This window comes from Chanos chanos, chromosome 2 (genome assembly GCF_902362185.1).
Source record: "Chanos chanos chromosome 2, fChaCha1.1, whole genome shotgun sequence".
Taxonomy (NCBI): domain Eukaryota; kingdom Metazoa; phylum Chordata; class Actinopteri; order Gonorynchiformes; family Chanidae; genus Chanos; species Chanos chanos.
Genome location: NC_044496.1, coordinates 31,039,351 through 31,063,068, shown reverse-complemented (window position 1 = coordinate 31,063,068; position 23,718 = coordinate 31,039,351). Strand labels below are relative to the sequence as shown.

At 42.1% G+C, this 23,718-nt stretch overlaps 1 protein-coding gene across 1 annotated transcript; it reads right to left on the bottom strand.

Moving 5' to 3' along the window:
* Positions 1-1,572: 1,572 nt before the first annotated feature.
* On the bottom strand, positions 1,573-19,767 carry vmn2r1 (vomeronasal 2, receptor 1). Its single transcript, XM_030765238.1, has 9 exons — positions 19,684-19,767; positions 19,263-19,460; positions 18,741-18,756; positions 9,782-9,983; positions 8,859-9,150; positions 7,517-8,374; positions 7,165-7,392; positions 6,865-6,988; positions 1,573-2,672 (listed from the first exon to the last, which is right to left on the bottom strand). The coding sequence occupies exons 1-9, from the start codon at positions 19,765-19,767 to the stop codon at positions 1,573-1,575; spliced, it is 3,102 nt and encodes a 1,033-aa protein (XP_030621098.1).
* Between the last annotated feature and the right edge of the window lie 3,951 nt (positions 19,768-23,718).

Genomic DNA, 23,718 nt, shown 5'->3' with positions numbered 1-23,718 from the left:
AAGCATGATAGAAGAGAAAAAAGAATAGGTAACCCACATGCTACTTGCTATGGATCTCTGCTAGTCTACTGAGGGAAAGAGTGTGAAAAATGAAGGGCTGTGTGACTGATATTGACAAAAGACTCTTTCCCTCTTGTTTAGTAGATTGGAAATATTCTGCTGAATGCCACAGATCATTCACACCATATCTGCTGTGGGTTTAGTTCATATTTATTTGAAAGATGTGTTTTATAGCATTCATCTGTTTAACCATCTCTTTTAAATGTAAGTTTAAGCCATAAGTTAAACACTCTTCATCTATGAAGGAGATGTTCTGCCAGCTCTAACTTACGTAATATTGGATATTTTGCTAAAATATAAGAGGGGTAATGAATCAACATTATTTTACATGCAAACAGTCAAAAGAAATTAAGTAAAGGCTTGGTATGGTGAATTTTGCAATGAAACAGTATATGGCCTACCCTATCTTTCAGACTGACAAAACAGCTGAATTTCACTTATGTAAAACATTTGAGCACTAAGATTCACCTGTGAAAATACATGAAATACATGCCATTCACATCTATATTATATTCTATATCAGCAATTATAATAAAACAAATTGTACAGTGATAACATATTTTCAACCAAAAACAGCACAATTTTACAAATCACCAGAGTAACAGGTAGTGAATATTTAGTGAAAGGATATCACTGTATATAGTAACAGGTAGTGAATATTTAGTGAAAGGATATCGCTGTATATAGTAACAGGCGGTGAATATTTAGTGAAAGGATATCACTGTATATAGCTGTTATGTTCTTTGCTCTTAGTTCTTTGCTGTTTCCCCTGGCAAGAGGCAAACTTGAGGTGTAAACCATGATTCTAAAATTTGTACTCTCTCTGTGCGCTCTCCTAGGCTTCACCATGAACATATAGACCATGTATGAATATTGTTTATTTATATATTTTGTTTTTTCCCTATTTGTCCCATTTTGGAAAACTCAATTGCCTCCAAGTCTCCCCTTTGCATGACAGATACCTGGTAATCTCTTCCTCCATTAGGTTTGAAGCCAATTTTTCCACACTATAACTTGTGTAGTATTGCTCAGAGATATAATGGGCTGGGAGGAGAGCATGGCTTCTTTGACTTTTTTCTCTCATAACTACATAAGTGCTTTGTAGACAGTGGCCATCACCAAAACCCTGACTCTCCAGCCCAAAGAACACAGCCCACTAAATTCCCCTGGGCTCCTGGCCACAGTGTGGCAGTTTAATCCCAGGCATAGGCGTTATCTCTACACGGTCCAACAGCACATAAACCAGCCACACCCCACAGGAGCCAAAAATGTTGCATCTTATTGCCTGTCCTTCCATCATTCTCTGGAGGGTATATAATTCAAATCTAAATCCCTGAGAAAATAGCTACATAACTTATTTAAACCTCTTTCTACTCTCAAGGTCATAAGCTATGTCAACAAATTGCATGTCAGTGTAACATGTGTTCAGTAGTGTCACCACAAGGTCTCCAAATCAGTGATGCAGACATATCAAAAAATGCATTTTTCGGTGTTTTGTGGAGCGGAGCGGTGCTAGTCATCCACGCAGACAGTTGATATGGTGCCATTGCCGGTGGTGTCGGTGATGGTGGTGGCAACAGAAGTAGATGTGCCTGTTGCTGTGCCATCCCTGAGTTTGGGGCGGGGTTTCATCAGTTCCTCCTTGTTCCTCTCAGGCTTGACCAGCAGCAAGTAACACTTCGGCAGAAAGATGCAGAACAAAAGGCCAAAACTGGAGGCCAGAATGGCGAAGATCTGTACAGCCACCATGAACTTACCACGTGTGCTCAAATAAGCTGGCACGAAAGAGATCCATACGATGAAAAAGACCAGCATGCTGAAGGTCACACATTTGGCCTCACTAAAATGATCCTCCAACTTCCGTGCCACAAAGGCAAAGATGAAAGTCAGTAGGGCGAGAAGGAGGTCATAGGCAAAGATGCAGCAGATGAAGATCACATTACCTGGGTCACACTCCAGGATTATTTTAATGTTCTGGACTGCGGTGTTCTTGACAGGATATGGTGGGCAGAATATCAGCCACACGGTGCAGGCTACTGCCTGGATCAGAGTCGCAATCACTGCTATCACCCTCTGGTGGATGGGACGAAGTGGATCCACGTCATTTTTGGTTGTGGCTGGTGGTGGTGGAGGAGGAACCACGGCTGTGTCAGAGGCCTGCTCTGCTGCTGCCTTTGCCACAGCCTTTGCCACTTTGGCAGCTCCTCTGGCTGCTTTCAGTGCCCTGGCACGGAGCATGAGTAGCGCAGCTTTGCCTATGAGTGATGAGAGCACCAGGGCAAAGCCAAGGGCCAGAGCCACTTGGCTAGTCATGCAGGACCAGTGCTGAGGCTCTCCTAGAAACACGATGGAACACAGAAAGGTCACCACCAGGCCCAGCAGGAGGGAGAAGCTCAGCAGGGGGTCATTGGCCTGCACCAGCGGGGTGCCAACATGCATGATGAACACCATGCCCACTGCCATAGTCAGAAGAGCGCCAAAGGCCGAAATGACGATCAGGGTGATGCCCAGTGGCTCTCCAAAGTCCAGGAACTCAATAGTCTTAGGCACGCAGGCATCATGATTGGCATTGGACCAGTAATCCTCATCGCACTGGATACACCCCCTGGCATCTGTTTGGTCAAAGGCACAGAGAACTTTACTTGCTATAACTACCTATGCATCAAATTACGTATTTTATTAAAAAAAAAAAAAAAAAAAAACAGAAAATTATGTTTTGATCTTGTTAATAAACCAGGGATTACAATCAGTGGCATTTCAGAATAAAGTCCATTGGCCTGTTTATTGAGACAACTTTTATATGACAAAATTTAACCAAATTGCAAAATATTTCAATGGTAGATTTTTACGAAGTTCACCTGCTTGTCGCATGGAACCTTGTCACATGAAAGCCTGTGAAAGCCTGTGTTATACAGTGAGAGTGGGCGTAAAAAAAAAAGAGTCCAAGAGTGATCCTAAATATAGCTATCAAAATTGTTTTCAGTTGTTTTATAACTATCATTTCAATGAGAATGCAAAATTATACTGATTTTTTAAAAATTTTTTATCACACACAGCGCAGTGTCTAGTCCCCATCATTGTAATGGTTCATTGTTCGGCACCTGGTGTGGGAGTTTATAATATAGACCTGTAAAACTGTCCCTGGTGGCTAGGGCTGGAGTTCCGGCGTCCTTCATTCCAAGTAAGCAAGGGAAAGAAGCAGTCATTTGTTCAGTTTGGCATTAAGAGAAAGCTGATAACTGAGAACTGATTGGAAGCTTTCACACCAAGAAATCTATCAGCATTAACAGGATTCTCACCCGATACTTGCCCTGTGTTTTCTGTGTTATTCAGGATGTAACAATAAAATTGTCAGATTAATTGCTCAGTGGCCTGAGATGAAAACAAATAGATGTGTACCAAAATTATATATAATTATATATATATTATATATAATTTACTTATTTTGTCTTTGTACAGGTACACATTTCATCTTCCCAGTTTTACTGGATATTTATGGATATGTAGTAGAGTGTCTGTCTCTCCATCTGTTGCAGCTTTAAGGGTGGCTCTCTTTTGCTCCAGTTGACTCCTTTAGTGATGGAGAGGAGACATACAGAAAGATGTCATATTCACCGAGGTTTATTGATCACTGAGCAAAGTCAGTGGGCCTCATATACCAGTATCTTCCTAAGTTTTTTCTTAAATTTGTTCTTGAGAAAGGTCCTAAGAAAAAGTCTACATCAGATTCATGACATGTTCTTAAACCATAGAATTGTTCACATTGTTGTTCTTATAATGATGAATCCCATTGTTACTGTAAACTGAAAGGACGTGCCAGTTATTCCTAATTAGCATAGGTAAACACTCCGCCAATCCACATATAAGGGCATGAGACTGCAGGGCTGGCACACACAGAAATCTATGGAAGCCTGTTTCAGTCACATTTCAGTCACACATTTGCTTAATTGCGACTTTATTTCACAGAATTCCAACTTTATTTCGCAGAATTCCAATTTTATGTCTCAGAATTCTGACTTTATTTCTCACAATTCAGACATTTCCTCTCGCAATCCTGACATTTTTTCCCTTGCAATTACAATTTTTTTTGTTCTGTCTTTATTTCTCATAATTCTGAGCTCTTTTCTAACAACCTACAAATAGTTTGAGCCATAACTCCTGCTCCCGCTTTAATGGTTCAGTGCAACGCGCGTACAGTAACAGACAGGAGCGAAGGCTACAATGGCTGTGTCTGCTCTGTCCAGGTATTTTAATATTTATCCATATGCAAAAGTAAAGCTGACTGATTCTTACACACCTGTTTTACAGCCTGTCTGGTTTCAGATGGGATAACCCATAAGTAGTGTATGTAAAACTACTGCTATTTATCACCGTCTCCATCAGCTGTTTTATTCTCATTTTGCTCTTTTTGTTCATTGTATAAAAATATGAGTAAATATGCACTGCATTCTGGAGTGTTACATGAAATGTCAGTGTTGTGTTTATTTATTTTAAAAGACCATAATGCATTGTAAAATAATTTATCATTTATAAATTAAACAAATATTACAAATGATAAAAAAATATCAGTTGAAATTCTATAATATAATACAACTGCAGAATTGAAGAAAACACAATAAACAATTATTTAGCACAAACATGTCAGCACACAAATGTGTGTAAGTGTGCTCTTGAGTGTGCGTAGATTCTGCTCTTACCTAAGAACAAGTCCCAAATGAGAATACATTGGTGAATGTCAGAAAATTGTGTAAGTGGGTTTTAAGAACAAGTCTGTCTTAAGAATGGTTGATGAATATTACCAGGTCTACACTGACAAGTTACACACCAAACATCTGACCACTAAATCTCCTAACAATTAATTTTTCAATGTAAATATTTCATTACGTTAAAATGTTTGAGACTGTTAAAGTGAGAGGTTGCAAAAACTAGCTCATGCCCTCGTTACCTATAGGTTAGACTATTGTAATACCTTACTGTCTCGATATTCCAGTAGACGCGTAAACAAGCTCCAATTAGTCCAGAATGCAGTTCTTACTAGAACCAGAAGATATGATCACATCACTCCTATCCTGTCCACACTGCACTCGCTCCCAATCAAATTTTGCATTGATCATAAAATACTACTGTTGACCTATAAAAAGCAATAAATGGTCTCGCGCCACAGTACCTGAGCGAACTTATGGTCTTTTATGATCCGCCACACCTACTTAGATCCAAGGGTGCAGGCTATTCGCTGGTACCTTGAATTGTGAAGGCCACAGCAGAGGGCAGAGCCTTCCCAACCTTCTGGCTCTCCCTTTTAGCTATGCTGTCATAGCTAGTCTTGCCGGAGTCCATGCTTGCACTCAGCACACAACATACATTGTCCTTAATCATTACGTGACAATGAGCATATCTTATACTCTGTCTTTCTCTCTCTCTCACCCTCCCTCCCTCTCTCTCTCTTCTCTCTCTCTGTCTCTCTCTGTCTCTCTCTCTCTCTCTCTCTGTTGAGCCATACATGCTACTCCTGAGACACCAGTGATCCTGACCCCTTCTGCTCTCCGGACCTGTTCCAACCTGTCCTACTTCTGGTTGGAGTTCTCCTCACTAGGACACTACTCGCTGCTGCTGAGGATAGCCCCATATGGACAACCCAAGAATACACCTAGAGCCTTTCAGGACTTAAAATGTGCCATCTTTAAGTACAAAACATCAAATTTATATACAAAAAGAAGGACTTTCTTTTCACACTGTGAATGTCTGTTTTATGTGCTGGCCAGAGGAGGATGGGCTCTCCCTGTCTACTCTTGGTTCCTCCCAAGGTTTCCTCCCAAGTTTTTCCTTGCCACTGTCGCCTTGGGTTTGCTCACTGGGGTGTGACAAAGGACTTTGAGTAACACCTCCGGTTTCCAGCAGCAACCAATAGCGCAAGCAGTCACTCGCTATGGGTTGTCCTTCTCCATCAGATGCGCCAATCACAGCCGCACAATCTCCATAAATACTGCAGCAAAAGCCGCCGTCTTTGTCGGTGTGAAATTCAAAAGGAGAAGAATTGTGGGGAGACTGTGACTGTGCATACACTTTCGGAGAAAACTGCTGCTGTGGTACTCATTGCGGAATACTGTTGTGTTCTGCATTCATTAAATCTTTGTGTGCGTTCGGATACCAAACCACACAAAGCACCATATAAAAACCACACAATTGCAAACACACCAAAACATACACCCCCAAACAACAGCTCTGTATACACAGCGATTGTATACACACCTACACATTCATACATATTCTGTACCTGCCATTTTCTATTAAAAAAAACCACTAAAGAAACATCTTGTGTTGCATTCTAACTGGATGCGCCATAGAGGCCACACATTTCCTGTGAACCAATCAGTCCTTCACACACACATCAAAACAGGGGGTTTAGGCACTGATTGCTGTAAAGCTGCTTTGAGACAATTTTGATTGTAAAAAGCGCTATACAAATAAAACTGGACTTAATATACCTTATTTTGAAATTTATAGTTTTAATATACTGCTGCTCAAAATTTAATTAAAATGTAATCTTATTAAAGTGAGTTTGCTTTTTTAAACAAAATCTTGCTGTGTATATGGAGAATCAGGGGCCTAGAGCACTGGGACACCTATATTGTTACCAGATCCATAAATGTGATATCAGTTGGTTCTACACAACACTCGTTCATGTCACCTACAATCATCAGATGGAAAGTGAAACCGAAGGAAAATGTACTGAGTTATTTACGGACAGAGAAAACGTGTGAGTTATCCTCAGCGCTACACTACGCCTAAGACAGTGTGTTTCACCTGTGGTGTTGCTAATCTCTCCATCTGTGCAGGGAATGCAGTCGAAACAGCAGACAGGTTCTCCCTGCCGTATGCCCATCCTGGTGCCCGGCTGGCACCTCTCACTGCACACAGACCGCGGCACCTGAAATACAACACGTTTGTATGGTTTGCACAGACAGTAACATGTTCTTTTACAAATTTCTCAGGCAATGTTTGTCTTCAGTCAGTGTTTGTCGTAAATCTCATTTTCAGAGCAACAGGGCTGAGAACAGGCCTGAGAACAGTGCAGTGCTTGATGACAGGAGATTTCAGTCTTACCTCCAGCATGTTGTTGTTCCAGATGATGGAGTCATTGTTTATAATCATTCTCTCCTCAGGGGGTGCAGTGCTGTTATAGTAACCGATGTGAACATAGGAGATCTGATCATCTACATTGCTCTGCCAGTTAATGATCTCGTAGAGGCCCACCACTTCCCCGTCAGTGAAGAATATGGTCTCTCCAGTGTGAGGAACATCAAATTGCAGGTTTTTTAAGTAATACATCAGCTAAGGGAAAACACAGCATCACATTACCAAACCACTACACAATAGGAGCTATCTGTGTGAATGAATGAGTTTCTGTTTTTACATGTGACTTTGCAAATGCTCTTGCTCGCACTCCCATACAAACCTGCCAGGGTTCAAATTTTGTGATGTCTGCACAGCTGCCCTTTTCAAATGGCCCATTCCCAGGCTGACAATGCTCCAGGTTATGTAAAGCATGAGCTACAGCATAGACAGCCTTATACACGCTGTATGTGATGCGTAACTGTGACACGTCTGAGTACGTGTTATTCAGTTGCTCCAGGGACTCCTGACCGGTACACAGTCCCTCTGGCATAATCCTGGAAACTGCTCCTGTTCCCATGGCACTGGCTCTGGCATTCTGCATTGCCTTCCCATAATCCAGGGTGCAGTTGAAGGCCGTCTCCCAGAATTCTTCCGTCAGTGGATCTTCGTAAGGATCTATGTTCAGTAGGTAGCGTTGTAAACCAGGTATTTCTGCCCTATGGATCCCAAACCCCAGTGTCCCCCCGAGGAGGCTCAGCACCCCAGGATGGTGAGAGATCAGAGCGGAGGTGACCCAGGCCTCGCTGGCGATCCAGGTCCGGTTGGTGACATTATGCCGCAGTAGCTCCTCCACTAGGGGATTAAGGTCCACTTCAGAGGAGAAGACCACTACAATTTTGGCAGTGGACTCTATCACTGTCTGAACGATGTGCTGGATGTCCTCTGGTGAGCTGACTTTGGGTAGTGTTTCAGAGAAGGACACACAGACGCCAGCCTCCTCCACCACCTCTCTGAAGCGTTTGATGCCATATTTACCATAGTCATCATCAGCGGCGATGGTGCCCACCCAGGTCCAGCCAAAATGCAGTACTAGCTGGGCCATGGCCACAGACTGGTGCTCATCACTGGGAATGGTCCGTAAGAAGGTAGGGTACTGGAACCTGCTTTCCAACACAGAGCAGGAAGACTCATAGCTTACCTAAAAGGAGTCAGGGTAAGAATTTAAACAAATAATAGGATGAGCAAGTCTTCCACACTTTCAGAGCTAATATCAAGCGGTGATACTTATTTCAGTGGGAAAAATAATCTCTACTAAAATGTTGGAGTACTGAGCATAATGTTTTGTGGTCAAATATGTCATTTCGAATGGAATTCATAGCTCAATCTTAATAGTCTGATTACAGAAGAAATAAGTTTGAGAGAAAAAGTTAGACAAGGACCGGCTTATTCATTCATTCATTTTCTAAGCCACTTAACCTAATTAGGGTTGCGGGAGGTGTTGGAGCCTATCCCAGAGCTCAGTGGACGAAAGGCTGGGAAACACCCTGGACAGATTACCAGTCCATTGCAGGGATTGGCTTATGTGTGAATAAAATCATCAAGGGTTGCATGAGAGAAGAAGTGTCCGTGAGAATGAACTGTGTATGAGGCATATAATTCTCTATGTAATTCCTCTAAATCACCTGTGGGAAGTAGTAGAGGCCCAGGATCCTGGAGGTAGCAATGGACAGGTCAGAGCCTCCTGCACCCACCAGAGCAGCCAGTGGGGCCCCATCACCACAACGGTAGTTGGGCACAGCTTCATCCTGCCCAGTGAGGTATGTCAAGGTTCCCTCCACTGCCTTGGATATGGTGAAGCAGGAGTCATAGATGACATAGCCCAGGTCTGTATTTGGCAACAGGTCCTCTTTTCCATTGATTTCATGAATGGCAAAGAGCATGGTCTGTGCCCAGCGAAAAGTACGAAAATTAAACCTAATGGGGGAATTTTCTGATTAATGACTGAACGCAATTGTTGATAATTGTATATTACATCTTTAAAAGGTCGCAGCAATTTTTTCATTTGGTAGAAGAAAACAAGTATTAGAAGAGTTCTACGGCTCATTGTGAAGCTGTAACCTTGTGTTTCTGATAGATGTCGCCATTATACTATTCAGGGGACATAGAGCAGTAATTGCACTGTAACTGGTAGAGCCAATAGGCAGTTGTACTGTTCCTTGACTGTACATGATTAGTTCTCTACTGCTAATTGGCTTGTGAGAAACTGATATAATAATTGGCTCCCGAGGGGAATCATTGTACCAGTGTCTTTGATGTAAAAGAGTAATTTACTTATTATTGAATCCTAAACAGATGCCATTCAGATGATGTCCCTAAATCTCTCATGATATTCAATAAATAACCGTAAAGTTACGGTATGTGGCCATCATGCAAGTAATCTCGTTGTGCACATTGTATGGAATATCATAATATATATTCAACATCAGTTCAGATACGATATGAATAGGTTCTCCTGAAGAAACAAGTAACCAAGTGAAGTCTGACAAAATGGACTTAATTTTTAAACCTATCGACAGCTTTATCCGCTGCGCTCAGACATTCTCACCCTTCACATCCTGACGACACGGGAACCGATGAGGTGTTGCTGTCAGAGGAGGCGAGCCGGTTGTGAACTGGGAACATTCCTCCGATAACTACTTTTTTCTTCTCTACGTCCTTGTATCCACTGAGGTTGAATTTCGCCTTGAGTTTGCAGCTGGAGTCCGCAACAATTTGCACAAAAAAAAGTGAAATCATGCATAATCCAACTACTAAGTGATATTTAGTAGCAAATCCAGCAGCTCCCATTTCAGAGTGAGTATGTGCGGTAAAACCCAGTGTGGTTGCCTGCACTGTTGGATGAAATTACTAATGACTGTGCTTCCATCACTCCTCGAGGGACTTCCTGAGGGCTTGCATAAGACAAAAAATCACAACAGAGCACAGAAACACTTAATGACAGTGTACTTATACATTTATATGATTCTCATATGTAGTAACAGTTTATGATTTTTTTTTTTTTTTTTTTAAAACAAAAGCACGACAGACTAATTGTTAAGACTACACTTTGCATACAAAATATCACCATTTGTTGAGCCTGCCTCAGTTTTGGTTCCTCTGTTATCATTTTTATGTTTCTCTCTTTCTTTCTTTCTTTCTTTCTTTTTATTCATCTGTCGTTGAATTGTGTAATTTAGCATTCTGGTGTCTTTCTGATGTGAACAGAGATACAACCAAAGGCTAATACGTGTTGATTTTAGTGAAAGTGGTACACTGAACTTTCTGCAAACCCTTTTAGAAAAGACATATCGTAAAATGACTGCATTTTAGTGTCTGTGAGTTTGAACATTATCAAATCAGTTAAAAGACACAATAAAACCGGAGGGCATTGGAGGGACGTCCAGTTTTTAGATAGACAAAACGCGCCCTCAAAATAACCCAAAGCCCTGCGGGCTTTCATTTAATTGCTATGAACATGCATGGACTTGTACAGGCTGTAGTCTATACCTGAGTGTCCTCGCTCTTGTTCTATGAGTCCCCGACTGAATAACAAGAAAAAAACAAGATACAGTATCCTTGGCATCCTTTGGGACTGGTAATGTTCTCAGTCGATGCTTGTCTTCACATGTTGTTCAATCAGTGCAGTACACCTGAACTCTAAGCTACACAAGCTGTCAGTGGGCCTGCCCACTCATGCTGCTTTGGCTGCTAGTAGCGAGCCAGACTGGTGTTCACTAAAGCCTAGTTTATAACACGTACCCATTAAGGGGCTCCAGAAAATGTGCGCTTTGCCATTATAAACTTTGGAATGACTGTAGAAATCCAGTAGGCCAAAATAACTGAATGTGATATGATCCAATTCTTCTTTTTAATATTTTCTATCTAAGGTAGTATTTTAACATTTCCAACACTAATATTCAAACTATCATCACTATTATCGTAGCCACAGTCCTTTTCAAACCAGATCATAATGAATATGCATGTTAAATACAGCACAAAAGAGGAGAAAGTTGTGGAGACAATTTTTCATTTAGAATAGAAGCGAATTCAGTAAAAAGACCGGGGTAATTATGTGATTGTGTCAGCAACCACATATTGTTCATCTTAAGTTTTATTATTATTACTATTATTATTATTATTATTATTATTATTATTATTATTATTATCATCATTGTGTGATTGTGTCAGCAAACACATATTGTTCTTCTTAAGTTTTAGGCTACTATGTGATTGCATGAGCAATCACATCTTATTCCTTTTAAGTTTTATTATTATTATTATTAGGGGTCCAAGCAGCGAAGCTACGGGAACCCTATTGTGTCTGTTTGGATTTTTATTATTATTATTATTATTAGGGGTCCAAGCAGAGAAGCTGCAGGAATCCTATTGTGTTTGTTCCGATTTTTAGGGGTCCAAGCATTGAAGCTGCTGAAACCCTATTGCACAGCAAAAGCTGTAAGGGTTAGAGCTACCAAACTTGGTAGTTAGGTTTCATTGGTCAACCACTACTCAGGCAAGAAAACCCCGATTGACCACATGGTGGCGCTATAACAAGACAAAACGCGTTTAGGACTCTAACTCTTGAACCCTTTGGCCTAGACTCAAAATTCTTTTTTTTTTCCTTGATTCCCTGGCTCTGGATGAGCAAATAAGTCGCTTGGACCATTGTTTTCCCCCATACTGGATTTTCCGCCATTTTGAATTTTTTGTAAAACCTTTAAAATGTATCTCCTCCTAGATGGTTTGTGCGATTTGCACGAAATTTGGTACACAGCATCTTCAGACCCATATCTTTGAGAGTTCTATAAGGTAAGATGCTGCGTTACAAAACGTGGCCGCAGTTAACCATTGAATTTTTGGGGTGTGGCCTCAATTCATACAATGAGGTGTAACTTCTGAATGCAATGTCCAATCATCACAATACTTGAGATATGGCATCCATAGGTCATGAGGCTTCAACCTACCTACTTTGGTGTAAATTCACCAATAGGTGGCGCTATAACAAAAAAATGGTTATAACTCCTAAACCTCTTGCCCGATCAACTTCAAACTTTGGATGCTGTGTCTTGGTCAAAAATCCTAACAACGGCTACAAGGCCAAATTGATCACTCAAATAAGATGGCTGTCATCAGCCAGTCAAATCTCAGCAGCTCTTAAACTGACTTAAATTTGACTTATTGTCATGAAACATTGTAGGATTGTTCAGGATGTGTCAAAGAACAATCTGTATGAACATTTTTCCAATTGTCTAAGTGGTGGCGCTATAGAGCAATGCGAAAAATGTGCAGATTTAACAGGTCATAATATTTAACCTGTTTGTGCTGGGTACATGAAACCAGTTCTGTTAGATGCCTCTCCTCAAGAAGAACGCAAAAGCCTCTTGGACCAAAATGATCCGCCATATTGGATTTCCGCCATTTTCAATGAATAACCTTCAAAACCTATCTCCTCCTAGACGGTTTGGCCAATTTGCATGACATTTAGTACACAGCTTCTTCAGACCACTATCTGTAAACGCTCTATAACGAAAGTTGCTATGTTAAAAAACTTGGCAGCAGTAAGCCAATGAAATTTTGGGGTGTGGTCTCTATTGCTATAATGAGGTTTAATTCCTGAACGCAATGTCCGATCCTCACAAAACTTGAGATGTGACACCTATAGGACATGAGGCTTAAGCCTACAAAATTTGGTGTAAATCCGTACATAGGTGGTGCTGTAGCAAAGAAATAGTCCTACTTCCTAACACTATTGACTGATGAACTTCAATTTTTGTATAATTTGCCTGTCTAAAATAAAATCTAGATGGACAAGGCCATAGTTAAAACAGATGCCTGGCATCAGCCAATAAACTTTGAGCAGCCTTTAAACTAGCTTTGCTTTGACATATCATGAAACTTTGCAGGATTGTGTAGGGTGTGTCTAATAGCCATTCATATCAAAATTGATCCTTTACTTATCATAGGATTTAACCTTTGACCTCTTTGATCGTTTCGCCTGAACTGCTTGGACCACGCTGATCACCACTCGTGGCTATATGTATGGGTCCAAGCAGCAAAGCTCCTGGAACCCTGTTGTGTTTGCTCGGAATTTTATTATTATTTTTATTATAATTTGGGGTCCAAGCAGAGAAGCTTCAGGAACCCTATTGTAATTGTTAGAATTTTTCACTATTATTATTACTATTGTTATTAGTAGTAGGGGCCAAACAGTGAAGCTACAGGCACCTATTGTAACTGTTAGCGTTCTTCACTATTATTATTAGGGGCCAAGCAGCGAAGCTGCTGGAACACTATTGTAGTTGTTAGTAAGTTCCACTATTACTATTATTATTATTATTATTATTATTATTATTATTATTATTATTATTATTCTTAGGGGCCAAGCAGCGAAGCTGCTGGAACCCTATTGCAATTGTTAGTAAGTTCCACTAATATTATTATTATTATCATTATTATTATTATTATTATTATTTTGGGCCAAGCAGCAAAGCTGCTGGAATCCTATTGTAACTGTTAGTAAGTTCCACTATTATTATTATTAGGGGCCAAGCAGCGAAGCTGCTGGAACCCTATTGTAATTGGTAGAATTTTTCACTATTATTAGGGGTCCAAGCAGCGAAGCTGCTGGAACCCTATTGTAACTGTTAGTAAGTTCCACTATTATTATTAGGGGTCCAAGCAGCAAAGCTGCTGGGACCCTATTGTAACTGTTAGTAAGTCCCACTATTATTAGGGGCCAAGCAGCGAAGCTGCTGGAACCCTATTGTAATTGTTAGTAAGTTCCACTATTATTAGGGGCCAAGCAGCGAAGCTGCTGGAACCCTATTGTTATTGGTAGAATTTTTCACTATTATTAGGGGCCAAGCAGCGAAGCTGCTGGAACCCTATTGTTATTGGTAGAATTTTTCACTATTATTAGGGGCCAAGCAGCAAGGCTGCTGGAACCCTATTGTTATTGGTAGAATTTTTCACTATTATTATTATTATTGTTTCCGCCATTGGAGTCTGAGGCAGCCCCTAGAACCCCTTGGTGGATTTTTGTGAAATTTGGCACATTGATAGGGGACAGTCCAAGGTATCCAGGCACCAAATTTGGGCTCAGTCCATGCATCCCTGTAGCGCCACCAACAGGCCGAAAATCAAGATACTTTTTTACACATATTTGCTCATAACTTTTGAACCGCTTGACCTAGGCTCATGATCTTTAATTCCCCTGAATCGTTGAGTCATGGGGAGTCAAATGAACCCATCCGCCTCAATTACGCCCCCCTAGATTTTCCGCCATTTTGAATTTTTCCAAAAACCTACTTTTGCGAACTAGTCCTAGACCGTTCGTGCAATCGCCACCAAATTCGGTACGTATCATCTACAGACCATGCTGATCAAAAGTTGTATAAAGAATTGTGCAAGGCCAAAGGGTGCGGCCGCTGTCGTCCAATGAAATTCAATGGAGTGGCCTCTAAAACAGGAAGTGAGCATATCTCAGCAACGCTTGGATAGATTGACGCCAAACTTGGTGCACTTCATTGACATGACATATACTGGGGCCCCACCAAGTTTCATGACGTTTGGCCTCATGGTGGCGCTATAGCACACAAACATAAAACATTGTATTGGAATCCCCATAACTCCTAGACAAAAGCAGATATTTGAGCCAAACTCCTTGTGCATCATCACAGTAAACGGAATACTCCAGGCCCCAGGGAAGCTTCCCCCAGCGAGACTCGGTCCCTGGAGTTAACCTCAAGGCCCCAGGGATGCCAGCGCACTTCCCCGACTTCCAGGCAACCTAATGGGGAGAGCTTCCGGACTGGGCCTGGGTCTTCTACCTGCTGGCGCTCAGCTGCTTGGCCCCGCCATTGCTGCTTGCAGCTATATTTATTATTGTTTCTGCCATGGGAGTCTATGGCAGCCCCTAGAACCCCTTGGTAGAAAGTTGTGAAATTTGGCACATTGATAGGGGACAGTCCAAGCTATCCAGGCACCAAATTTGGGCTCTCTCCACCCACCCCTGTAGCGCCACCAACAGGTCAAAAATCAACATACTTTTTTACACATATTTGCTCATAACTTTTGAACCGCTTGACCTAGGCTCATGATCTTTTTTCCCCTGAATCCTTGGATCATGGCGAGTCAAATACCCATAACTCCAAGACAAAAGTAGATATTTCAGCCAAACTTCTTGTGCATCATCACAGCATCAAGCCCTACCAGGAATACTATGACCCCTAGCCGTCAGCCATTTTCTTTGTCGGCCATCTTGGAATAAGTCATTTTCTATGGCAGAGCATAGAAGCCCTTCATAGATCATGATGAAATTTAGCAACCTCATAGAGGGCAGTAAAAGGTATCCAGTCACCAAATTTGGTGTCATTCCATTGATGGCTCTAGCGCCACCAACTAGTCAAACTCCGCAGTATATTTTTGCTTATAACCTTTGACCCTTGTGACGTAGAGTGGTGACTTTTGTGTCATCCTATTTCCTGGGTCATGCTGAAGAGAATGGATCCATTTCTGGATCATCTTCCACATCATGCAGTTCATTGACATGATACATACTGGGGCCCCACCAAGTTTCATGACATTTGGCCTCTTGGTGATGCTGAACGGATCCATTTCTTGAACATCTACCATATTGGCTTGTCCGCCATTTTGAATTTTTTTGAAAAATCTACTTTTGCGAACTGGTCCTAGACCGTTGATCCAATCACCACCAAATTTGGTACACATCATCTACAGAGCATCCAGATCAAAACTTGTATAAAGAATTTTGCTAGGCCAAAGGATATGGCCACTGTTGTCCAATGAATTTTAATGGAGTGGCCTCTAAAACAGGAAGTGAGTTTCTCTCAGGAATGCTTGCATGGATTTATGTTATTTCACGTGTTTCTGTAGCGCAATCGGTTAGGGCCTTTGACTATTAACGGAAAGGTAGGTGGTTCGAGCCCACCCAGGGACGCCGTGGTCTAAAGGTTAGAAAACTGGGCTTTTGGTCGGACGGTTGCCGGTTCCATTCCCAGGCCCAACATCCACAGGCCGTGTGCCCCCTGAGCAAGGCACTTAACCCTAATGCTCCCCAGGCGCAGAGGAATGCTGCCCACTGCTCCTGTGTCTGTTGTGTGTTCACTACTGGTGTGTTGGATGGGTTAAATGCAGAGACATATTCACTGTTCACAGTGTGCTTGTGCAATCACGGAGACATTACTTTACACATCATTGCCAGGGGGATTAGTAAGTACCCACCAAGTTTCATAAAATTTGGTCACATGGGGTCGCTATACCAGAAAAAAAGTAAAAAAATATAGTAAAATAGCAATGACTTCAGTGAAAAGGGAATATTTCATGGAACATTCTTGTGAGTTATCACAGTAAAAGACTCTAGTTGAGAAATTATGAACCCTCTGTGTTGTCCATTTTGTTCTATAGCCATCTCAGTATTATCCGTTCTCCCATGGCTTTCTATGGCAGGCCATGGGAGTGCTATGTGGTTTTCCTTGGTTTCTGCTAAAGCTCTAAGAGTGGGGGTCAGTGTGCCCACACTGTGATGGACTGGTGTCTTGTTCCAGGGTGGTTCCGATTACTTGTCTACATGGTGCCTGTAAGCTGCTTGGCCCCGGCATTGCTGCTTGCAGCTATATGTGACATTTGGCCACATGGTGGCGCGATGGCACACAAACATAAAACAGTGTATTCAAATACCCATAACTCCAAGACAAAAGCAGATATTTCAGCCACACTACTTGTGCATCATCACAGTAAACGGAGTACTCCAGGCCCTGGCTGAGCTAACCTCCAGGCCCCAGGGATGCCAGCGCTCTTCTTCGACTTCCAGGCAACCTAATAGGGAGAGCTTCCGGACTGGGCCTGGGTCCCTACTTCCCCCTTTGGGCCTCAGTCCCTGGAGTTAACCTACAGGCCTCAGGGAAGCCAGCGCTCTTCCCCAACTTCCAGTCACTATAATGGGGGGGAGCTTCCGGACCGGGCCCGGGGCCCTGCTTCCCGCAAAGTCCCACCAAAGGATGTCTGCTCAAGCTCTGATGGACTGCTGTCTTCTTAAGGGCTTCCTCTGATCAGTCCTCTAGCTGCTGCCGCACAGCTGCTTGGCCCCGGCATTGCTGCTTGCAGCTATATTTATTATTATACTTTGTCACATGCGGGTCTATGGCAGCCCCTAGAACCCCTTGGTGGATTTTTGTGAACTTTGGCACATTGATAGAAGACAGTCCAAGGTATCCAGGCACCAAATTTGGGGTAAATCCATGCATCCCTGTAGCGTCACCTACAGCCCAAAAATCAAGGTACTTTTTTGGTACATATTTGCTCATAACTTTTGAACCGCTTGACCTAGACTCATGATCTTTTTTTCCACTGAATCCTTTGGTCATGGTGAGTCGAATGGACCCATTGGCGTCAATTTCCGCCTAACTAGATTTTCCGCCATTTTGAATTTTTCCAAAAACCTACTTTTGCGAACTAATCCTAGACCGTTGATCCGACAACCACCAGATTTGATACACATCATCTCCAGAGCAGCCTGACCAAAACTTGTATAAAGAATTTTGCTAGGACAAACGATATGGCTGCTGTCGTCCATTGAACTTTGATGGCAAAGCCTCTAAAAGAGGAAATGAGCAATCTCAGCAACACTTGCATGGATTGATGCCAAACTTGGTCCACTTCATTGAGAGGGGGACTACTGAGCACCCACCAAGTTTCTTGAAATTTGGCCACACGGGGGCACTATAGCAGAAAAACACATCAAAAGGTATTGAAGTACTCATTACTCCAGGACATCCATGCCCACTGACCTTGACCCAAGTGAGGGGAAACTTGTGCCTCTGCCTCACTCCCTGGAGCTCCAGGGGGTCGGGCTTCTTTGAGCGGGCGTATGCTGGAGGCAGCGTGGCCAGTGCTTCAGAGCGGGTGCTTGAGGACCAACAGAGCACCGGGTACTGCGCCCTGGGGCTCCGGAGAGGCAGGCCTCTCTGCCCATCTGGAGTCAGATGGCAGCTACCCTGCTGGGGGGAGCTCCAGGCCTGGGCCTGGGTCCCCGCTTCCCCAGTGGGACTTGGCTCTCAGAGGGAAGCTCCAGGCCCTGGCTGAGCTCCAAGCCCCAGGGAAGCCAGCCGTTTTCCACACCTTCCAAACGCCCTGACAGGGGGAGCTTCTGGACCGGGCCTGGGTCCCTGCTTCCCAAAGGGGATGTCGCTTCCGGAAGGTGGCTCCAGGCCCCGGCTGAGCTCCAGGCCCCAGAGAAGCTTCTCCCAGTGGGCCTCAGTCCTTGGAGCTAACGTCCAGGCCCCAGGGAAGCCAGCGGTCTTTCCCGACTTCCAGTCACCTTAATGGGGGTAGCTTCTGGATCGGGCCTGGCTTCCTGCTTCCCCCTGGGCCTCGGTCCCTGGAGCTAACTGTAGCATCCCTGGCTGATTAAAGGTCCTGGTCTTCAACGGGTGGTTTATGAAAATTGTTTTATTGGCCATATATTCCTTACAAACACACCGTAAGAGCTGACGGAAGAAACAAACGAAAATACAATTCAACATTTACAATAATACATCATGAAATACAACAGAAAGCTACCTATGCTACTATTTCTCGGCATACACAAAAGAATGTAAGCTACAGAGAATATTATAAACGGTAAAATCATAAACAATGTACGCTAAATTGCTTAAATTAAACTACATCGCATTTGTTTTAAAGGGACCAAAAGAGGGGCACACAAAAACGATATATCTGCATTGTTTTCAAACACAAAACATACTCTTACATAAAACAACCAAACACAGACTCACTAACCTTGTGCCCCTCAGCCGGGTGCTAAACATTAGAATGCAAAAAACAATCCAACACCTTATCTGTAATAACTCTCCCTTTTTACCGCCGCTACTATTAACGACTGCGCATGGACACTAGATAGCTCAACTGAATTTCAAAATAAAAGTGCATTTTCCATTTTTCCAGAAAGCGTAAATCAATAGATACAAACATAAAAAAGGGGATACAAAAATAACAGTAAAACTCAATGAAAGGTTATTTACACTAACCTCCAGGCCCCAGGGAAGCCAGCGGTCTTCCACGACTTCCACACACCCTAATGGGGGGAGCTTCTGGACCGGGCCTGGCTCCCTGCTCCCCCTGGGCCTCAGTCCCTGGAGCCAACCTCCGGGCCCCAGGGAAGCTCCCTTTCCTACCCAGCTGGCATGCACCCAAGCGGGGGGAGCTCTCGGGCTGGGCCCGGGTCCCTGCTTCCCCCAAAATCCCACCAAGGGATGTCTGCTCACACTCTGATGGACTGTTGTCTTATTCAGGGCTTCTTCTGATCAGTCCTCTACCTGCTGGCGCCCAGCTGCTTGGCCCCTGAATTGCTGTTTGCAGCTATATTTTTTAGCGAAGCTGCTGGAATCCTACTTAGAATTTTTCATTATTATTATTATTATTAGGGGCCAAGCAGCGAAGCCTTTGTACTAGAGTTGTGAACTTTTTCCCCCTGAATCCTTGGCTCACGCCGAGTCGAATGCACCCATTGCCATCAATTAGATTTTCCGCCATTTTGAATTTTTCCAAAAACCTACTTTTGTGAACTAGTCCTAGACCGTAGGTTCTATAACCACCAAATTTGGTACACATCATCTCGAGCACACTCTGGCCAGTAATCATCAAAAAAAATCTTTCCTAGGTCAAACGGTATCGCCGCTGTCATCCAACGAATTTCGATGGCGAAGGCTCCAAACAGGAAGTGAGCATATCTCAGCAATGCTTGCATGGATTGATGCCAAACTTGGTACAATTCATTGACATGAAGAATACTGGGTCCCCACCAAGGTTCATGACATTTGGCCTCATGATGGGGCTATACTAGCAAAACTTCAAAAAATTTATTCAAATGCCCATAACTCCAAGACAAAAGCAGATATTTCAACTAAACTTCTTGTGCATAATCATAGTATCAAGCCCTACCTGGACTATTATGACTCCAAGCTATCGGCCATTTAGTTTTTTGGCCATCTTGGAATTAGTAACTGTCAATGGCAGACCATGGAAGCCCTTCATAGATCTTGATGAAATTTGGTACCGTCATCGAGCAGAGTCAAAGATATCGAGGCACCAAATTTGGGGTCATTCCATCATTGCCTCTAGCATCAACGTGCTAAACTCTAGAGGACATTTTTGCTCATAACTTGCAAACTGTTTGTCCTAGCCTAGTAAGCTGTACTTTCCCTGAAACCCTGTATCATGATGTGTAAGAGTAGAATGGACCCATAATGTTAATACTCAAAAATATAACTAAAATAAATATCGTTGAAGAGTCTCAAATATCGAGTCCAAGTCGAGTCTCAAGTCTTTTGAGGATGAGGTTCAAGTCTCAAGTCAATGTGTATGCCACTTAAGTGCGACTCGAGTTTGAGTCACAAATTCGAGTCCACATGTCCGTCATTATGTTTGCTGAGACAAAATAAACAGCATAAGCTTCTGACCAAGCCTCCTTTTCTGGTTTCCTGAGAGAGACTTCAAGTATTCTTTACACTACAAACTTGAAATTGTGTGGTCTATTTGACAACATTTTTGAACATTTCTTACAATTCCATGTCTTATTTCTGCTGTTCAAGCCAATGAAGCAGTTCTAAGTCCAGCATTGGCTCCAATGTCTGCCATTCTGCTTGGACCCCGATGATCGCCACTTGCAGCTATATTTATCATTTCGTTTTCTCCTTTGGAAGTCTATGGCAGCCCATAGAAACACTTGGTGGATCTTGATGAAATTTGGCACATTGATAGAGGACAGTCCAATAATCCAAGCCCCAAATGTGGGGTCAATCCATGCAGTCCTCATTCCCCTGAATCCTTGGGTCAAGCCAATTCAATTTCATCAATGTCGTCAATTTCCGCCTAACTAGATTTTCCGCTATTTTGAATTATTTGAAAAACCTACTTTTGCGAAACAGTCCGAGACCGTTGATCCAATCACCACCAAATATCTTACACGTCATCTACAGATGAGTCTGACCAAAACTTGTTAAAAGAATTTTCGGTAAACCAAACGATACGGCCATGGTCGTCCGAGGAATTTTGATGGCGAAGGCTCAAAATAGGAAGTGAGCATATCTCAGCAATGCTTGGGTGAATTGATACCAAGCTCGGTACATTTGTTTGACAGGATACATACTGGGTCCCTACCACATTTCATGACATTTGGCCACATGGTGGCCCTATATCAGAAAAACATCAAAAATGTATTCAAATACCCATAACTCCAAGACAAAAGCAAATATTTCAGCCAAACTTTTGTGCATCATCAACGTATCAAACCCTAACTGTAATGTTATGACCCCTAGCTGTCAGGCAATTTGTTTGTCGGCCATCTTGGAATAGGTAATATTCAATTGCACACCATAGAACCCCTTCATGGATCATGATGAAATTTTGCACCCTCATAGAGCACAGTAAAAGATATCCAGGCACCAAATTGGGTGTCATTCCATCATTGCCTCTAGTGCCTCCAACAGGCCAAATTTCATAGCACATTTTTGCTTATAACTTCTGAACTGTTTGACCTAGAGTTTTGACCTTTGTGTTCCCTGATTCCCTGGTTCATTATGAGGAGAATGGAAACATTTCTTGAAAATCTGCCACACTGAATTGTCCATCATTTTGAATTTTTTGAAAAAACGATTTTTGAAAGCCAGTCCTAGACCGTTGAAACTATCACAAATAAATTTGGTATGAATCATCTAGAGAGGAGTCTGACCAAAATTTACATAAAGAATTTGGCTAGGCCAAATAATATGGCCGCTGTCATCCAATGAGCTTCCATGGCGTGGCCTCTAAAACAGGAAGTGAGCATATCTTAGTAATGCTTGCATGGATTGATGCCAAACTTGGTACCCTTCATTGTCAGGGGAATTACTAAGTACCCACTGGGTTTCATGAAATTGAGCCACATGGGGGTGCTATACCAGAAAAAAGTAAAAAATGTAGTAAAACATCCATTACTTCTGAAGAAATACAGATATTTCATCTAAAATTCTTGTGAATTATAATGGAAAATGTCCATAGTTGGGAAATTATGAATCCTCTGTGTTGTCCATTTGTATGGCCATCTTGGTATCATCCTTTTATCCCTGCTTGTCTATGGCAAGCCATAGGAGTGCTTTGTGGATTTTCTTGGCATCTCCAAAAGCTATAAGACTGGGTGTCAATGTATCTATCTGCCCTGTGATGGACTGGTGTCTTGTTCTATGGTTGTTCTGATTACTTGTCTACCTGGTAGCCATGAGCTGTTTGGCCCCATCATTACTGCTTGCAGCTATATTTGTCTAGTATTAGCCTACTACATTATTGTCTAGTACTATTACATTATTGTCTAGTACCATTACATTTCTGTGAGACCTAACAGCATTTTATAGTACTATTACAGTATTGTCTAGTACTATTACGTTATTTTGAGACCTGACAGTATTTTCTCATACTATTACATTATTGTCTAATACTATCACAATATTGTCTAGTGCTATTACACTATTGTCTAATGCTATTACGTTATTGTGAGACCTAAAAGTATTGTCCAGTACTATTACCTAACAGTATTGCCCAGTACTATTACACTATTGTGAGACCTAACAGTATTGTCTAGTACTATTACATTATTGTGAGAGCTGGAAGTAAGTCCCCAATCTTCAGAGATCTAACAGTATTGTCTAGTGCTATTACATTATTGTGGCAGCTGGCAGTAAGTCATTGTGGCCTTGTCTCTTGTATTGGCTCATTAATAAGTGTTGCACAGATATGCATAGATTGTTGAAAATTCCAGCAACTTTCTCACAAATCAACTTTCTCCACAGCCCTTTGTGATGGTTAAGGTATTTCATTTTTCTTAGATTTGATGATCTTTAATTAAAACAGTAACTCTAAAACAGTAACTGCAGCATTAAGTCTAACAAAGTTAACAGTGCTAAAAAGTATAACAGCTATAGACCAACTCTACCTAACAATGTTTTTTAGTAGTTTATACATCTGGAGGGAGAGAAAAATTCAATCATGGTCTCAGCTGTAATAAGACAAGTGTAATTTGTCTGTATGAATTTTATTTTGACTTTGAATATTTCAGTGATGGAAGGATTGCGATCGTACATTTGTGGGTAAGTAGACGGATAGAAAGGTGTGGAAACAGATCTGAACACAGAAGAACAGATTTCCTCAGCCTCCAGTTAATCATAATTGATGACTTTATTGAGCTTTTACCCATTATGAAATGAAATAAGTTTCTGCTGACGAAGCCTTCAATCCACAAATCATCCATTATCAACTTCATGCTACGGTTTTATGGGGAAGTTTTCATTTGGCATGTTCTTTAGCACTGTATACACACTGTACTCTGGAGTCTGGTAGATTGGGAAATCTAAAAGTAGAGACAGTTTAAATATATAAGCCTCTCCCTCCTCTGGGCTGGGGATGATAAGATAGCCATTGTGGGCCATTAACAAATCAGTGTTCAAGGTCTAC